The following is a 16,981-nucleotide window of genomic DNA, read 5'->3' as shown; positions in this document are numbered from 1 at the left end:
GGTGAGGAGGTGGGCTGAGGTGGTGGGATGAGGAGGAGGCGGACTTGTATGTAGCGTGGGGTAAGTGTGGCAGCGAGTGATTGGTGCAATTATTTGGGTACGTCATGTGACATGTTGTCAGACATACATGCAAGTGCCTACTGCAAGGTACACAATGTGATCTTTAATAATACATGTACATACAGACCAATAGGCAGTCAGACTTTCCATATTAGTCAAGTATCACTTGAAGTGAACAAAGGGTGCTTTACACAAATTATCCACGAGGGTCTGTCCATTGAATGCACTTCTGGGATCTCAATGTCTTAGGCATACCAGTAACCCTTAAAGTAAGCACATATAAAAATAAGTGTGTAATCCACAACCCCTTCCTGTAGTTATTCTACTGAAAGACTTAATCAAGAAAAATATTGTACCCAAAACATATTTACCTATTTTATAATACAAAGAAAAAAGTCACAGACTGCAGCATCTGGCGGCCTCTATTAAGACCTCCTCAATAAGGTGTTTAAGACATTTCCCTGAACAAAACACAACTGTCTGCAATCCTTCCCACTCCCAGTCCGCATATAGCATACACACACTCAACACGACCTGTATCTCCCCAGTAAGGATGGCAGGATGTTACAACATGTTATGGATAACCAACATATGTCTTCCCTCTAGTGGTCAAGTGGTATAATGCACATTTCATCACTCCCAATGAAACTTTAAAACCTCATCTATTTTCCATTGTTTATTGTAGGATTTACTCATAATACCGAAGTGAGCTTTATCTTATGCCTAAAATGTATGGAAATGATTTGTGTGATTAGACCTAGACAAACCGTGATTCGGTCAAACAAGTATTAAGCCTACATTTTTAACTTCAATCAACCAACTTCATGCATCCAGTATGTTAACCACTAGGGTTAGGGTTATCTGCCGACTATCTGCCGTGTCTCTGCACATCTGTTTGTTTTCTAAGAAGCATTAACTATACCGGCGAGCGTTGCTATGGCCCTGTTCCCATGGACACCACACACACACACGGGTGGCTGTAGCCGTTGGTCAGCAGATAAAGAAAAGCGGCCTGGGACCTAAAAACGTATTTTCTTTCTTTCTTTTTAATACCGAGACCATGTCCATCAACGCTCGTCATGGATTGCCGTTCTTGCCGGGGAACTCATTCCGGGACATGACGGTAAACACGACGTGTTTCAGCAGTCAGTTGGTCAGGGAGAAGACTAGCCTGTTCCGACCAGAGGCTCTCACACTTTAACATAAGGACAAACTAACTGCTTTCATTTATTTATTTGACTTGGATTCATTTAATATTATTATATTATATTATATTTGAGAAATAGGCAACATAATATTTTAAATATATATCATATTTTGGAGGATATTGTGATAGAGGATACAGCCCATGTGTCTTGATCATGTAGGTCAGGGGTCCATGTGTCTTCATAGGGCCAGGTGTCTTATAGGCCTACTTACTAGAGCATGTGTTACTTTCAGTGATTGCATATTGGCCGACCAACTAAATAGATGTAGTATTTATGTTAATTTAACAGGGAAAAAATCTGATATGTAAACTGCTATGTTTATTGGACAAAGTCACACAGCTATCAATGCATCATCTAGTCACCTAAAGGCCATAATCTACGATCAGAGTAGGATATGACAAGTATCATTCTTCCAGCCTAAATGGTCATGACTATTTGCAATTAATTCATCTCCTCAAAAAGGGTTAGAAAAAAAAACCATTTTTGATGAGAACTAAACTATAATTATGAACATTCTTATTCTATTCTCAGAACAATTTAAAGTAACCTAATTAATTTTTTATGGCTCTGTCAACTGAAAAGGTTCCCAAACCTGAACTAATTTGAACTAATAAAAAGAGGCTAATGTTATGCATTAGCCCCTATTAGTTCAAATCATCTGGTTTACTCTGAATATTTATTATTTATTATTTATTATAATGTTTTTTAAAAATTATTTGTAATGTTTACAAAATGTTAAAAATGTTGTCAAATCCACAACTCTATGTTATATCTTTGTGAGTAGAAGTCTGCCTTTCACCGGACCCAGACACTGGCCTATAACAACGGCTTCGCGCTGCCCCGCCCTCCCACGCACGGCATTGGTCAAGATCCCCTCAAATCGGAAGAGCTTGCCTACAACTACACCAATGAGCTGTCTAGTGAGACCTTAGCCCTCTTCAAAGAGCTATCCAGCCGCGCCCCCGTGGTGCCGTTCATCCCGGCCCACGTAGCCCTGGATAAGAAGGTACCCCTACACACAAAACACTCTTATGTCCGTTCACCTCTGCTCCTTCTTTACAACATTTTGACAAACAAGTGAGGATCTCAAGGCTTGTGGGTTTTCTAGGTGACCCAGGGAGGCACACAGTAGACTTGACGGTTGCTGGTTCAAAAGGGTACTGAGGTGTCCTTGAGCAAACCCCTGATAAGCTGGGGGCTGCCTTGATAATTTAAATCACTCACTATGATATGTTGCATGAGTCTCAGATTTGTGGGACATGAATCTCTCATTGGAGTGGCCACAGGCTAAACAATGTGAATGCAGTTTATTTACTATTTCATCCACAGCCACTCACAGTCACGTCAGATACATCACATCGCTAAGAGCCCGGTAGAGGTCAGGCGTCTTGCTCAAGAGGCCAACGGTTAGACTGCAGAAACTCGATTGGGACTCGATGGGAGGCAGACTCTCCAACCACTGCCTTATCCTACTACTTCATAACACACTCCCTCATGTCCCTCCCCTCGGCACCTCTACATCGCCGCAGGTGCTGCGTTTCCATGGTTACTTCCAGCAGCGCGTGCTCCACTCCCCGGACGAGGAGTACCGTGTGCGGCCGGTGGTGCTCTTCTACTACCTGGAGGATGACAGCATGTGCGTGATGGAGCCGCTGGTGGAGAACTCTGGCCTGCCGCAGGGCAAGCTGATCAAACGGCAGCAGCTGCCCAGGAAGGATCGCAGCGTCCCGTACCACTGGAAGGACCTCAACCTGGCCCTGGATCTGGAGGTGTACGGCGTGCTCTACCGCATCACCAACTGTGACTCCTTCACGCGGGTAAAGCCTCTCAACATCCAGGATTCATCTGCCTTTAGATGTCTGTCTGTTTCTGGTTTTCTGTCTCAAATTGTCCGTCTCTCTTTCGCTCTCACTGTCTATCTCACCGCTCCATCTGTTTATCTGTCTATCGGTCTAATTTATAACCAACATGGGGTAAATGCGTATATAGTCAGTGATGGGATGGAAACATGATTTTCTCGGTTCTGATGCGGGTCATTAATCCACAGGAGTTCCTGGAGAGTGAAGGCATCTTGGTGAACGACCCCGAACCCATGCCCGTCGACCCCTACACCTCCCACCGCGCCCCACCGCAACGCTCCTATGTCTCGCCCTCCAACTTCGACCACCAAAAGCAGTTCCTCACTATGGACCGCAAGGTAACCCCAGCTTCCACAGTCAACAGCTGTCTCCAAATTACCCTACTGCTTGCCTACACCACTGTAGTTCCTTTCTTTCGTGGACGTACAACTCTAGATTTGTCACTGACCGACCAACCGTCGGCTATCTTATCTACCCTGAGATGATAACTCTCCCCTATCTCACTCCCTGATTCTCACTCTTCATCTCTGATCCTCGCTCCCCATTCCTGATCCTCGATCCCCATTCCTGATCCTTGTTCCCCATCCCTGATCCTCGTTCCTCATCCCTGATCCTCGTTTCCCATCCCTGATCTTCGCTCCCCATCCCTGATCCTCATTCCTGGTCATCGCTCCCCATCCCTGATGCTCATTCCCCATCCCTGATCCTCATCTCTGATCCTCGTTCCTCATCCCTGATCCTCATCCCTGATCCTCGTTCCCCATCCCTGATCCTCGTTTCCCATCCCTGATCTTCGTTTCCCATCCCTGATCCTCATTCCTGGTCATCGCTCGCCATCCCTGATGCTCATTCCCCATCCCTGATCCTCATCTCTGATCCTCGTTCCTCATCCCTGATCCTCATCCCTGACCCTCGTTCCCCATCCCTGATCCTCGTTCCCCATCCCTGATCCTCGTTCCCCATTCCTGATCCTCGTTCCTGGTCATTGCTCTCCATCCCTGATGCTCGTTCCCCATGCCTGATCCTCATCCCTGATCCTCACTCCTCATCCCCGATCCTTGTTCCCCATCCCTGATCCTCGTTCCCCATCCCTGATCCTCGTTCCCTGATCCTTGTTCCCCATCCCTGATCCTCATCCCTGATCCTTATCCCACCCTGATCCTCACTCCTCATCCCCGATCCTCGTTCCCATCCCTGCTCCTCGTTCCTGGTCATTGGTGCCCATCCCTGATCCTCCTTCCCTGATTTTCCATCCCCATCCCTGATCCTCATTCCTCGTCCATGATCCTCATCCCTGATTGGTTCCCTTTCCCTAATTGTGCTCCATCTCCAAGGTGCTGCGGTTCTTTGCCCTCTGGGACGACAAGGACACCATATACAAGGAGACACGGCCGGTGAACATCCAGTACTACATGGTGGACGACACGGTGGAGATCCGGGAGGTCCACCAGGCCAACAGCGGGCGGGACCCCTTCCCCGTGTTGATGCGCAGGCAGAGGCTGCCCAAGACCATCAGAGAAGACAGCGGTGAGTGGTGGTTGGCTCTATGTAGGCATCTCAAACGGTAAGCAGGCCGTTTAGTGTATTTAGTTTGCACATATCAGTGGAGTTGCAATGAGTGGATGGCAAGCATAGCTATACACAGCGCTTATTAAAATATATCACTACCATAGAAGATCAAGAAGGAAACGATAGATCAACCATACCAGGAGGTGTGTTATGGTATTATGTTATAGATGTCCTAAACAACAACAAAAAAGTTGTGTTTGAATGTTAATGTTAGCAATTATCGTAGTAAACAATCCACTACTGTTACTGTACAGTTGGGTAATATGCAAATATCACATTTATCCACATGTGAAGGGTGCACCCAGTGATATACGGCAGCCAGTGTGCGCCAGAACACCTAACCCAGTGGAGCGGTGAGGAATCTTACCATGTACAATACCATGTACCAAATACACACAATGAAAGACGAGGGGGCCCTTAAGTGGCCATGTTGGAACTAGATTAAAGTGGGAATTGGGACAAGACATCGGGTTAGTACCCCTACAGTTGAGAACACTGGCATGGACATTAAACGACCACAGCGAGTAAGGACTCAGTTTAACGTCTCATCCTAAAGACGGTGCCTCGGGACAGAGTCTCAGTCCTGAGGCATTGGGGGATACTTTACAGGCCAGAGGGAGGAGCACCCTCCTACCAGTGCCATCTGGTCTCCAATCTAAGGACTGACCAGGCTAGCCCTGGTTAGCTTCCAAAGACATCAGCAGCGCTAGGCAGATAGCCATGGTGCTGGAAACATGGAGAACACATTTTAAACCTTATATTGTGATTGTGCTCAGGGTATAATCTAATTTCAGAATGATGTAGCTGTATATCACAACATGTTAATAAATCAACACAACAGCCATACTTTTGACTGATTGCTTTCATGCATGGAGCTGCACTCTTTCTGTAACTCTCATCATAGTACCGCAGATTCATTCCGGCTGATTGAGTTAACCGATCAGATGCAGCACCCTCATTGAGGGGTCACTTCTACACACACAGGTTCAGGCTAGGCGATATTAAGAGATTATTGGTCATTTGACATAATATTGACAGACATCCTGATTATGACTTAAAAAGACCATTCTAAACTGTGGTAACTGAGGGTCGCTCAAACTGGCTTTCCTTTCTCGCTGATATTTCAGACCTCTAATTTTTGATGATACATTACCATTCAAATATGATAAACAATTAAATGTAAAGATACCACAGTCAGAATGGCCATCTTTACTCCCCTTGTCTCCCCCCTCCTAGAGCCCTTCCCTCGCTGTGTTCTGGAAGTCTCCCCCCAGGAGGTGCAGGAGTACTACTCTCCCAGGGACTTCAGGGTGGGCGAGACCATGAGGCTGATGGGCCGCACCCTGCGGCTGTACGACTGCGACAGTTTCACCAGGAGCTACTTCCAGAGTAACCACCCAGAGGTGGAGACAAAACGCGTGGAGCTGCCCAGGGCGGAGGAGGTGCCGTGGGACACCGAGAGGGTAAGAAGGATATGCTTTTCGCTGTGGATGTGTTTCATGTGCACAGTTTGTCTTGAAATGTGAACCTGGTCAATAATACCCTGCTAAAGAAGATAGTAATTCATGCGAGGTATGGGAAATTGAATACATTTTTCAAGTGCAACTTCAATATTTTTTCATTTTTTAATTCTTAATTGTAGTGCTTTTCTCTCAAATTGAAGAGCTTATTTATGAATGACTTTGGGACCCGAGCAACTAATTCATTGAAGATGGTTGAACTTGTTTATCTTCAAAGATTTGATGGACTCTTCTCTCCTCCCCTCTCCTCTCCTCTCCTCTCCTCTCCTCCCTCTCCTCTCGTCTCGTCTCCTCTCCTCTCCCCTCCTCTCCTCCCTCTCCTCTCCTCCCTCTCCCCTCCTCTCCACTGCTCTCCTCTGTACCTCCCCTCTCCTCTCCCTCTCCTCACATATCCTCTCCTTTCCTCTCCTCTCTCTTCTCTCCTCTCCTCTACTCTAATCTCTCTCCTCTCCTCTCTCCTCTCCCCTCCTCTACTCCCTCTCATCTCCCCTATTCTCCCATCCCCTCTCATCTCCTCTCCTCTTCTCCCCTCTTCTCTCCTCTCCTCTCCTCTCCGCTCCTCTCCTCCAGGAGGTTCCTCCATACAATGGCTTTGGTTCTCTGGAGGACTCTCTCCAGAACTGTCTGCACCTGATCCCTCAGCCCCCCAAGAAGGACCTGATAAAGATGCTGGAGAACGACCACAAAGTGCTACGATACATCGCTAGGCTGGTCAGTGTATTTAACGGAAGCTGGACGTCTTTACATGATGTTTCTACTTCTGTTCAAGTGAAGATGGTTTAAGCCAGGCCCCTTTATTTCTATTTAGTGTTTTACTTCATAATCCTTTAAAGGGGTGATGTTTTTCTACTTTTCCCTTTGCTTTAGACTGTTATATGACGTATGTAAACATGTTTTATGTCTGCTAATATAAAAAAAATCGAAGTCAGAGCCAGGGGGAGTATTCACGCCCACCGAGAATTTTTCCTAATTTGCGCTCAAACTTTACTTCCGTAACAGTGTGACATTTGGACGTTTTGGAAAGACACTGATATTGGTTTTGCAGAAATGAACAGTGTGAGAATAATAAGGGGTATTTTTAACATAAAGTCATGTAACCCTATTCTAGTAGTACCCCCAAATGCAATTATTAACCCTAAAAAAGTATGATATGGGATCTTTAACAATTTTTCTTAATTATTACTTAACTATTCTACCACTTCCCCCCCTTTTCCCCACACTCTCAGGACTCCAACAACCCCCACGACGAGGGCCGTCACTTCATCCTCTCCTACTTCCTGGCTAGCAACATGATCAGCATTTTTGAGAAGCCCACCAGGAACTCAGGGATCATGGCGGGCAAGTTCCTGGAGAAGACGCGCGTCCCCAAGCCAGGTTTTGAGGCGGACAAACCCCTGTTCTACTCGCCTGCTGACCTCGCCATCGGAGCCACAGTAGTTGGTGAGGGCCGTCCCCATAATCATCGCCCTCTAGTGGCCTGTGGACTTGCTCTGGAGAGGAAGCTTTACCCCACATGCCCAAGCAGTACTTGATCAACTAAATGTAGATTGAATGTCCGTTATATGATTTGGATAACCCACCTGATCTTGACCTGATGGATGTATGTGACCCTGTTTTGTTCACCATTTCCTCCTCGGCTTCAGTTTTCGGCCATCGCTTTGTGCTTACCGACGCTGACCACTACGTGCTCAAGTACCTGGAGTCAGAGGCCGACCAGATCCCCAGCCAAACGCTGGAGTCCTTAAGGAACAGGCTGGGGGTGCATCCAGATCAGGGGACTGGCACCAACCCACCAGAGGAGGAACATGGTGGTATTTATACATAGTAAAATATAATATGGTTCAAATGCAGATCGTCTTGTATATGACTGCTGCTAGCATGTCTGGTGGGGCCTGGAACCATTTAGATGACATTAGCTGCAGTCACTCTACCCTGTCTTGTAACTGGGAATTAGCAGCTTTCCATTTTTGGACTTGGTGGTTGAGATATAACAAGGGGGTATAAATGTGAGAAACCACAGGAGGGTCAGAATGTGCTATCTCACTGGCTTCATTCATAGGGTTAGGGTTAGGGTTAGGGTTAGGGTTAGCCCTAACCCTCATCAGGAGGACACCCTTAAAAATCTGTGACAGAACCTCAGTGGCAACAAATATTTCTCTTTCTGGTGGTCATTTTCAAAATGTTTAGTTGAGGCACAAATGCAAAGAGAAATGTTGCCTGAATTATCAAAGTTCTCACGGGAAATTTGTTTTCCCCATCCCACATACTGCAAGAATTATCAGAGTTCTCGCAGTTATATGTACGCCCCAACCCCAATGCTGCGAGAATTATCAGAGTTCCTATGAGAGTACTGAGTTCTCCTGGGAAATATGTCCTGCCTCTATCATTGCTTCTTGAATGATCAGAGATCTCGTCAGAACTGTTTTCTCCTCACACACACACACACACAGATGGAAACGCACAGACACACACACACACACACACACACACAGAAATGAACCTGTAGGTGCCCTCAGTATCATCCAACACAACAAAAACGAGATAGAAATTAGGGTTTTATAGAATAATAGTGCTAGGTGTCAGAATGACCCCAACAACACCGATGTGTAAAAAATGTGTACAGGACTTTTAGTTAATTTCGTGTTTGCCATGTTTACCCCATAGAGTTAGGAAAAGTCATAATAAATCTAGCTGAAAAAAGTATGTTAACCATGTTTATAGTGACTGTTCAAATTGAATCGGGTCAAATTGACCCCTAACATAATAGGAGGGTTAAGCAATACAAATTCTTAATCTATCAAGGACCTTAGATGAATAATACCCATAAAAATAACTTATCAAAGTATTTTTCTCTCTCTCAGGAGACCAAGCAGTTGTAGAGCCCTATTCACAGGGCCAAGAACCGGCTGCTTGACGTCCGCTGGCCCTGCAGTGTTAGTAGCTGGCCTGATGTCCAACTGCTGCAGGCTGTACCTTCACAACACTAGAGTATAATAAAACCATATCTTCATCACTGCTGTGGTTGGTTTGGTGATCGGCTATCTCCTAGACAGTGTTTGCACAGAAATTAACTACCCCCATCATGCTTTATTTTGTGGTAATTACAAAATAGACTTGTTTAATTGTGATATTTGTGGTTTATATCCACAACGGTTTCCCGGAGAAGGAACATGAAAGACAGAAGGTAATCACAATAAAGTTGACTAAATTAACCATTTGAGAAATATGCTTCATTTAATTATGTAATAAATCTTGAACAAAAGATTACAAAAAAAACAAAACACATGTATTGGCTTGCAGTATCATTAAACATACATACAGAAATACATGGGGTTTACTTCCAAGTGCCTGCGAGAGGACCAGGACCAATAGGAAGAAGAGCTAAGGTGTTCACTTAGTTTTAATTGGCTACATCTCTCTAAAGCACCGCCCCATTCATTACAATAATACCATTCCTTGGTATTAAGGTAATATGCAACATATAGGACCATCCGACTGCATACAGTATCTATTGATTCTCCATTGCATCAGTAACATTTTTTTGTGCAGAAATAAGTAAAACAAAATCCAAAAAAAGCAAAGCTAGGTCTAACCGGGAGTCCAAAACGTTGGCCACATCTGAACCGGTACAGTACGCATTTATGACCATTAGACATTGACACGTTCGATTTTGGCACAGGTTATACAATGTGTTTTTTTGTGTGTTGCAATAGGCTTTTACAAGTAAATCATTCAATATCCCATACCATTACGTACGGTGCGATAGCAGGTAGCACTTTGTGATATAAAAAAAACACAAAACAAAAAAAAAATACTGATATTATAGAAAGCGAAAAATGTCTTTAGAACTCAAGGGGTTTCTGTTTCAAGGCGGCGGTTTTTATTTGTCCGGCATTCAAGCCGGTGTCCATAGCAACCGAGTCCTGGTGACACCACCGGACATCAGGCCGTTGATAGCGGTCAGCGGCCAGTTTCTCCCGTGTGCTGCTGGGGTTCCATTGTCTGGGTTTAAGGCCGCTGTTCAGGGCGGCCGCCACAGAGCCAGGCCTAGGGGGCTTTGATCTTCTTGGTCCGAGGGGAGGCGCCGTTCTCTGCCTTGAGCACTCCGTTCTCATGGTGGCCAACTGATGGGGAGACGGAGGAGTAGTTAGAGAGAAGGTCAAAGAACAGTGTGTGTGTGTGTGTCTCCATCAAAAGCTAATGGAATGATTTCCATATATCATCCCTCATTCAAGAAAGAAAGCAAAAGAAAAGAACAGTGGGCTATTGCCACTAAAAACTATCTCCACTATATTTACTTTAACCGTGGGCAGCAACTCCAAGCAACACTTACCCCCCTAACCTTGCTCATATTAACGAGCTTACTAGCTAATAACAGTCCCAATTAAACGCTGTGTTGCTAACTCACGCGAGTCCCTCTTCAGCGGCCGCAGGGCTGGTTTGGGCACGGCCTTCTTGCGTGCGTCCTGTGTGCGTCTGAACTCGCGCCATCGCCGCAGCTGGAACCGGATGAACTTCCACAGCAGCCAGGACTGGGTCACACACACCAGCAGGAGAACAGTCATCCTGTGAGGAGAGAGAGCCAGGGTTGGTGGGGCTAGACCAGAATATGGTCTAGCGGCAGCATTGGCCTTTAATTTTTTTTTTATAAAATACAAATGTAAAATAATGACATTATGGGAGACAAACATCTTTTCTGATCTATCATTTTGCTTGAAGCATTGTATTAGGACATTGTGTAGGAATTGTATTAAAACAAATTATAAGCAAATATTAACATGTTATTAATCAAATACATTCATAACCCAGTCACAAGTTTGCTTTATGTTTTTAAACGTGTTTAAAGAGACATGTTCAAACGTAGGTTAACCCGATGGTACTCGGTACCCTACCGTATGAGCACGGTGTTGAAGTTGCCCATCTCCAGATCAAAGCCCTGGTTTTCAGCGCGGGCCAGACCGAAGCCCACCACCAGGAAGCTCAGGGTCAGGGTGACCATACGGGTAAACACGAAGCCCGCCGCCCACAGGTCAAACCTGGACACCAGAGACAGGTCAACTAAGGCCTGATGGACACACAATCTCCTCTCCTTCCCATAAATCACAATCATTGCCAATCATTTTTATTTTTAAAGTTAGAAGTTAAAATAATAATAGATGCAATAATACTGCAATATGCTTGATTCTTCTTCAGCAATGTCAAGACATGAAACCTACATGTTGAGACACCAACATAAAGACTGTAAAGGCCAAAGTGTTGGGTCTACTCATTTAAATTTACATTTAGCAGACGCTCTAATCCAAAGCAACTTAGGTGAAACAAATATGGCTGTCTATACTCTTCAAGAAAGTGAAAAGAGGAAGCTTTTCATATGGAAGGATCGACCCTCCTTATCACCCTCTTCTTAAGCATGGGAGATTTTAGTGCAGCAAGCAACAGAGTAAGCCTACACATTGTTACATTGGATAAGTCAACGCTAATCAGATTTTATAGGAATGGGGAAATGATGGAAGCAAACATTTTCTGGTGGCTCTCGTCAGTGAAGTAGAAGAGGCGGGCGATGTGGAAGAGAAGCTCCGAGAAATACTGGAGGAAGAGGAGCACCAGCCCCACACGAGACAGACTGCATCGTAGAAGGAAAGGGGGGGGAGAAGGAAGATCAGTGATCTTTCATTGGATACGTTATGAAATGTCCAGTAGTCATGCAACCAAACTCACTTCAACATGTAGGCTGCCAGGACGTGGAGCAGGTAAAGGCAGATGTACTGCAGCTGTCGAGGAACCTCCTCCTGGACAACAACAGGGAGCATTGAACTGGTGGGATTTACAGACTAGAATCTAGAGAGATATATGTATGTAAATTTACATTTAGGGGATTTTGCTGACGCCCTTATCAAAAGCGACTACAGCACTGACGGCGGAGTCAACCACGCAGGGCGACTGCCAGCTCGTCAGGAGCAGTGAGGCGTCTTGCTCAGGGACACCTCCTAGGAGGAGTCAAGGATCGTACTAGCAACCTTCTGGCTACCAGCAAACCTTCTCTTCCTCCTGAGCTACTGCCGCCCCACATATCTATATATAAATATATATATTGGGAAAGTAGAGTATAAAAGCAGAACCATGAATGTTCCCCATTTTGCATGCTAGGCGCAGCTCAGGTACATTCACAGGAAACTCCCTATCCACTTCCTGTCTCCCTAGCAGCCTGAGAGAGACCGGGTTGTTCTGACTGTGAAGTCCCCAGGGAGGAGGGGGTGGGTCAGAAATGAGACCGATATCACCCTTCCTCCCCACCTGGGATGTTGGATTTGGCAAAAATGTCCAGCACTTTTTAGATATATCGAGTGTATAAGTTAGGTTGTGATTTTTTTTTTTATCACTATAGATCAGCATTGACTATAGATATGTCCAGGTTAGTTAATCTACAAGCTAGTGGAAATGTTACACATTGTGACAGAAACAATTCGTATATGATATGAAGAAATTAAAGTCCCAGTATAAGAACAAAAGAGGCATGTCTTTTCACTAGAATTACAAAGAATAACTGATAAATAAAACCTTTTTTTTTTGCATTAGGTGAATTAAAGGTGTCCACTATGGCGCCCAACCATGCATGGAGTCGTTCAATGAAAAAAAAATAAAACAAGGGATTCCTGGAATGCCACCACTCTAGGGAACATCCTTCACTTCTAAGGACAAACCCGGAGACATTGGGTTGGCTTGCCATGATCTCGCCCTACTGACCTTGCGCACTTTCTGGAAGTAGAGCTCGGGCAGTGCATGGAGCCAGTAGGCCAGCTGAGCCAGGTAGAAGAACTTCACCTGTAACCTGGACCAGCACGGAGGCATGCACAGAGCCAGACAAGACAGAGAGACGGGGAGGGAGAAAGGGGTGAGAAGGAGGTGGAGACGCCAGTAAGAGAATGATTTCTGTTCAGTCTCATAAGGTCCACAAGGCTTCAAGGCTCTTCTGGATCTTCAATGTTGAACTTAAATTACCGTTGGAAATAGCCAAGCAGAGCTTTTCAAAGCAATTAGAACGTTTCTTTGAACGTTGCCTTTTTTCCAATACTTATTTGCTGCACTTAAATATCCAGCCTTCAGGTTTGATTATACAAATTAAATTAAAACTACTGCAGTGCCGGTCAAAACAAGCCGGTTCGAAATTCAAGGCTGACTGCTTGGCCTTCCGTATTTCTGCTTGGCGCTTTCTAACAAGCTTCTTATCCAAACAACCTCAACCACACGCTCAAACGCTTCCTTGGGTCCTCAGACTCCTCACCAATACCCCCGACAAGTTTGAAGTCGATCGCACAAACGGTTGTCGAGTAAATTGAAGGCCAGACAGACACACAAAGCCTGCTCTAGTTAGAGTTGGCTGAGCGTTCTCACCTGAGGTGAGCGTGAGGGTAGTTCTCCCAGAGGCTGCTGGGATGGAGGAGGTACCCCTCCTGAAAAGTCAATAGAACAGTCAAGTCAAATGTATTAGCATGGCCTCTTATCAATTTTAAAGTGTAAATGGCCCACATTAAGCCTCTGGATAAGCAAACTCCCCAGAGCCCAACAGGAAAAGGAAGAAACTGGATCCTTCCTTCCAGGGATGATGAAGCAGAAAGTTATAATGAGTAACTAGACCAAAAATAAAAGGTCAATACCGAGATGTATTGACTCTGATAATAGTGGTGTAGTCACTATGACAATAGTGAGATGGTGTAATCACTTTGACAATAGTGAGTTGGGGTAGTGACTTTGACAATAGTGAGATGGGGTAGTCACTTTGACAATAGTGAGATGTATTGACTTCGGCAATAGTGAGATGGTGGAGTCAATTTGACAATAGTGAGGTGTTAAAAGCATTGAGCGTGTCATCACCGTGACGAGGATGTACAGGCTCCACACACTGGACACCAGGTGGAACACACACAGCTGGCCCGACTCGTTGAACTTGGTGTTCTTGCTCTTGGACAGATGCAGGCGGCGGTTCACTTTCTGCAACAGGAACCACATGTCAATGCCGCTTGTGGCCTTCGGCCCATGTAAAACTATTTATAAATCATAAAAGTTGCATTGCATTTGTGAGTGTGAACTAAATCTGGGGTCTCCCATTAGCAATGCTTAGCCCAGAACGTTCTAGTAACCACCAACCCACCTAACCGGCCACCCAACCAACCGGCTGGGCCACTGAGATATAAACAACAAAAGAAAAAAAGAGCCTCTTCCTTGTGCGTGATGCCGATGAAGTGCGTCGGTGACACAAATACCTGTATCCAGGGGCAACAAAATAAGTGGCCCAGGCTCCATTGTGCAGCAGAATACACACGTCTTGATAGAAACTATTCCATTCAATGGTATTCCCTTACGACGGCCTTTGTGAAGGTAAGCAATATAACTCCCTCTGAATGCCACGCCTGTTTCTGTCTCGCACTCACATGGACCAGTGTATCATGGAGGCTCCATGATCACTCATTTTTCAACAACACAAGAGTTCTGAATGCGTGACAGAAAAGGGAAATTGTGCATCCATTTGAGTTTCAGGGGGGGCCATTGTGTGTGGAAGTCAGTTTTAACCCACACACACACACACACACACACACACACACACACACACACACAGACACAATCCATATATTGATATAGATCCTATTTTCGATGGTTTGAAAAAGGTTCTCCCCTCATGCGCTTTGTGGATCAACTGCCTGTCGTAAGATAATACCCACCCTGGGATTCTCGCTATACAGCAATGTAGGTCAGGACAGTTTCTCTCTCTAGGTTACTCTCCTACTATACCCACAATGCAGCGGGGGTGGCGGTACTCACATCCAGGACGTACTCCTGCACCACGGCGTGCAGGATGATGGCTATGAAGAAGTAGAAGAGGATTGTCGCGCAGTCCCTCCATCCGTAGTGGTAGAAGGTCACCTCACCGTCTGCACACACACACACACACACACACACACACACACACACACACACACACACACACACTTAAGTGACATTGCATCCGATACTACATTAAGTAAATAATATGTGGATATAATGTTCTCAATATTCAGCATATGTGAATGTTGGATGAAAAAGAAAACGCAGAGGGGGTCATACCTGGCGATAACGTGCTGATGTTGTACTGAGGCTGAATGAACAGTATGGCTGTTTTCGCTGTTGCCTAGAAAACAGAAATGGGAATTGGCATCATCACAATTACCCCAAATGACACAAATGGGCATTCACAAGTATGACGTGGGCCAAGAAGTATGCTACTGGGGATTCTATTCGTTGAGACTGCCTTCTGTAATTTGACGCCACGGGGCAAATTCTAAGAAGATGACGACGTAAAACCATTTAAAAAATAGAAACGTCGTCGGCATGACAAGGCTTGCATTGACATGGGACGGGGGGGCTGCCCTGAGCGGCGCGCCGCCGGCTCAGGGGCCGCACACACACATTCCGTGCGCGGCGGGGGGCCACAGGTGCCTTTGTTAACAAGTTAGTCCAAGTTTAAAACCACCGAATGTAGGACGCAAATTCCCAGCAGTGACGTTTACATCCAAGAAGCGGTGTTACTTTAAAACTATGCAAACAAGGAAAGGAAATCCCCTTCCGAAAGAGGACCCGACCCTTCCGATGTAGGATTTCGAATTGAAACACATCGACAACCGTACATCACATCGACAACCGTAGCAGTATTAACACCGATAACTCAACCGTGAAGCCCACAGAGCCACGTTGTGTGGAGTTTTGTTCTAATCTGGATTGCGTTGGCATGCACTGTAAAGTGTTACGTGTCACTGGCTGAACGCACCGAGGTGAACGCAGTGTGTGCAGCTGAGCTCCTGCAGCGAAGCGTCCAGAGACGGAGACGTGGCAGTGAACAGGGGAGCAAGTGGTGGAAGCTGTCTTCTCGGCTCTAAAAGCTTTAAAACGACTTTATAACGAATTACAAAAAATCAACATTCCCTGGTGCAGCGTGGATTGACGTGTTGGATAGCAACAAGCATGAATGAGCAGGGGTCTGAGCCGGGCATCCCGTCCTGTTACCATAGCCTATAGGCCTGAGAGAACCATAGACATGATCCACTTTATGCCATCGTCCCGTGGCAAGAAAAGGGCCAATGCAAAGTAAAAACATTCCTCACTCAATTTAAATGTAGCGATTTCAGCCTTTGTATGGTCAAGAACAATTAAAGTAGAAACAATCAGTGGTCACTAATGTTTGAAAAGTGTAACAATGTGTCATTAAGCCACCAACAGAGCCCATTGATAAACACAGCAACAGATGGAGGCACAAGCAACGCTTTTGCTTTGAGATTGTAATGATTTAAAGCCCTTTATAGTTTAGTTCCACTGGCGCTGTATCGAAAGATGACCAGAAGACGTGCCAAAGAAAACAGCTGGCAAATGCAGAATATGAGTTCATCTCACCTCAAACATCAATCCAATCAAAACGACAATCACCAAACCAAAGACGATGTCTGCATGGTTCTGGATGAGGAATTCCTGACTGAAGAACGGGTAGCTCTTGTTTCTTCGGCGGAAAGCCATTTCGGCAAAGAGAGAAGAGGTTTCTCTGATTTCCCTCTAAATCAGAGAAGATCTGCGAAGTTCAGGAGTAACTTTCTCATCGATCTGCGCATGTGCAAACTCTTAAAGGGGCAACCACCAAAAATTCCTTCATTGAAACAACTGCATATGAAAGCGCAAATGCTTTACTATTTTAATTAAATCTAATACAGCCTAATTAAAACGTGGGTCATTGAGTACATTTTCT

At 45.3% G+C, this 16,981-nt stretch overlaps 2 protein-coding genes across 2 annotated transcripts; one reads left to right on the top strand and one right to left on the bottom strand.

Annotated features, from left to right (window-relative positions):
• Window positions 1-1,120: 1,120 nt before the first annotated feature.
• Window positions 1,121-9,130, top strand: efhc1 (EF-hand domain (C-terminal) containing 1; the record flags this gene model as incomplete). Its single annotated transcript, XM_079753339.1, has 10 exons — window positions 1,121-1,183; window positions 2,053-2,274; window positions 2,798-3,085; window positions 3,316-3,465; window positions 4,462-4,654; window positions 5,933-6,159; window positions 6,787-6,927; window positions 7,443-7,656; window positions 7,860-8,027; window positions 9,078-9,130. The coding sequence occupies 10 exons, from the start codon at window positions 1,121-1,123 to the stop codon at window positions 9,128-9,130; spliced, it is 1,719 nt and encodes a 572-aa protein (XP_079609465.1).
• Window positions 9,131-9,424: 294 nt separating this feature from the next.
• tram2 (translocation associated membrane protein 2) lies at window positions 9,425-16,816 on the bottom strand. Its single transcript, XM_079753107.1, has 11 exons — window positions 16,636-16,816; window positions 15,316-15,379; window positions 15,034-15,143; window positions 14,089-14,205; window positions 13,609-13,667; window positions 12,961-13,045; window positions 11,935-12,005; window positions 11,735-11,839; window positions 11,109-11,252; window positions 10,625-10,782; window positions 9,425-10,340 (listed from the first exon to the last, which is right to left on the bottom strand). Exons 1-11 carry the CDS (start codon window positions 16,753-16,755, stop codon window positions 10,264-10,266), a joined length of 1,110 nt encoding a protein of 369 aa, XP_079609233.1. The 5' UTR covers window positions 16,756-16,816; the 3' UTR covers window positions 9,425-10,263.
• Between the last annotated feature and the right edge of the window lie 165 nt (window positions 16,817-16,981).

This window comes from Pollachius pollachius (assembly GCF_949987615.1).
Source record: "Pollachius pollachius genome assembly, chromosome: 16".
NCBI classification, from domain to species: domain Eukaryota; kingdom Metazoa; phylum Chordata; class Actinopteri; order Gadiformes; family Gadidae; genus Pollachius; species Pollachius pollachius.
This window is presented reverse-complemented; position numbering and strand designations above follow the sequence as displayed.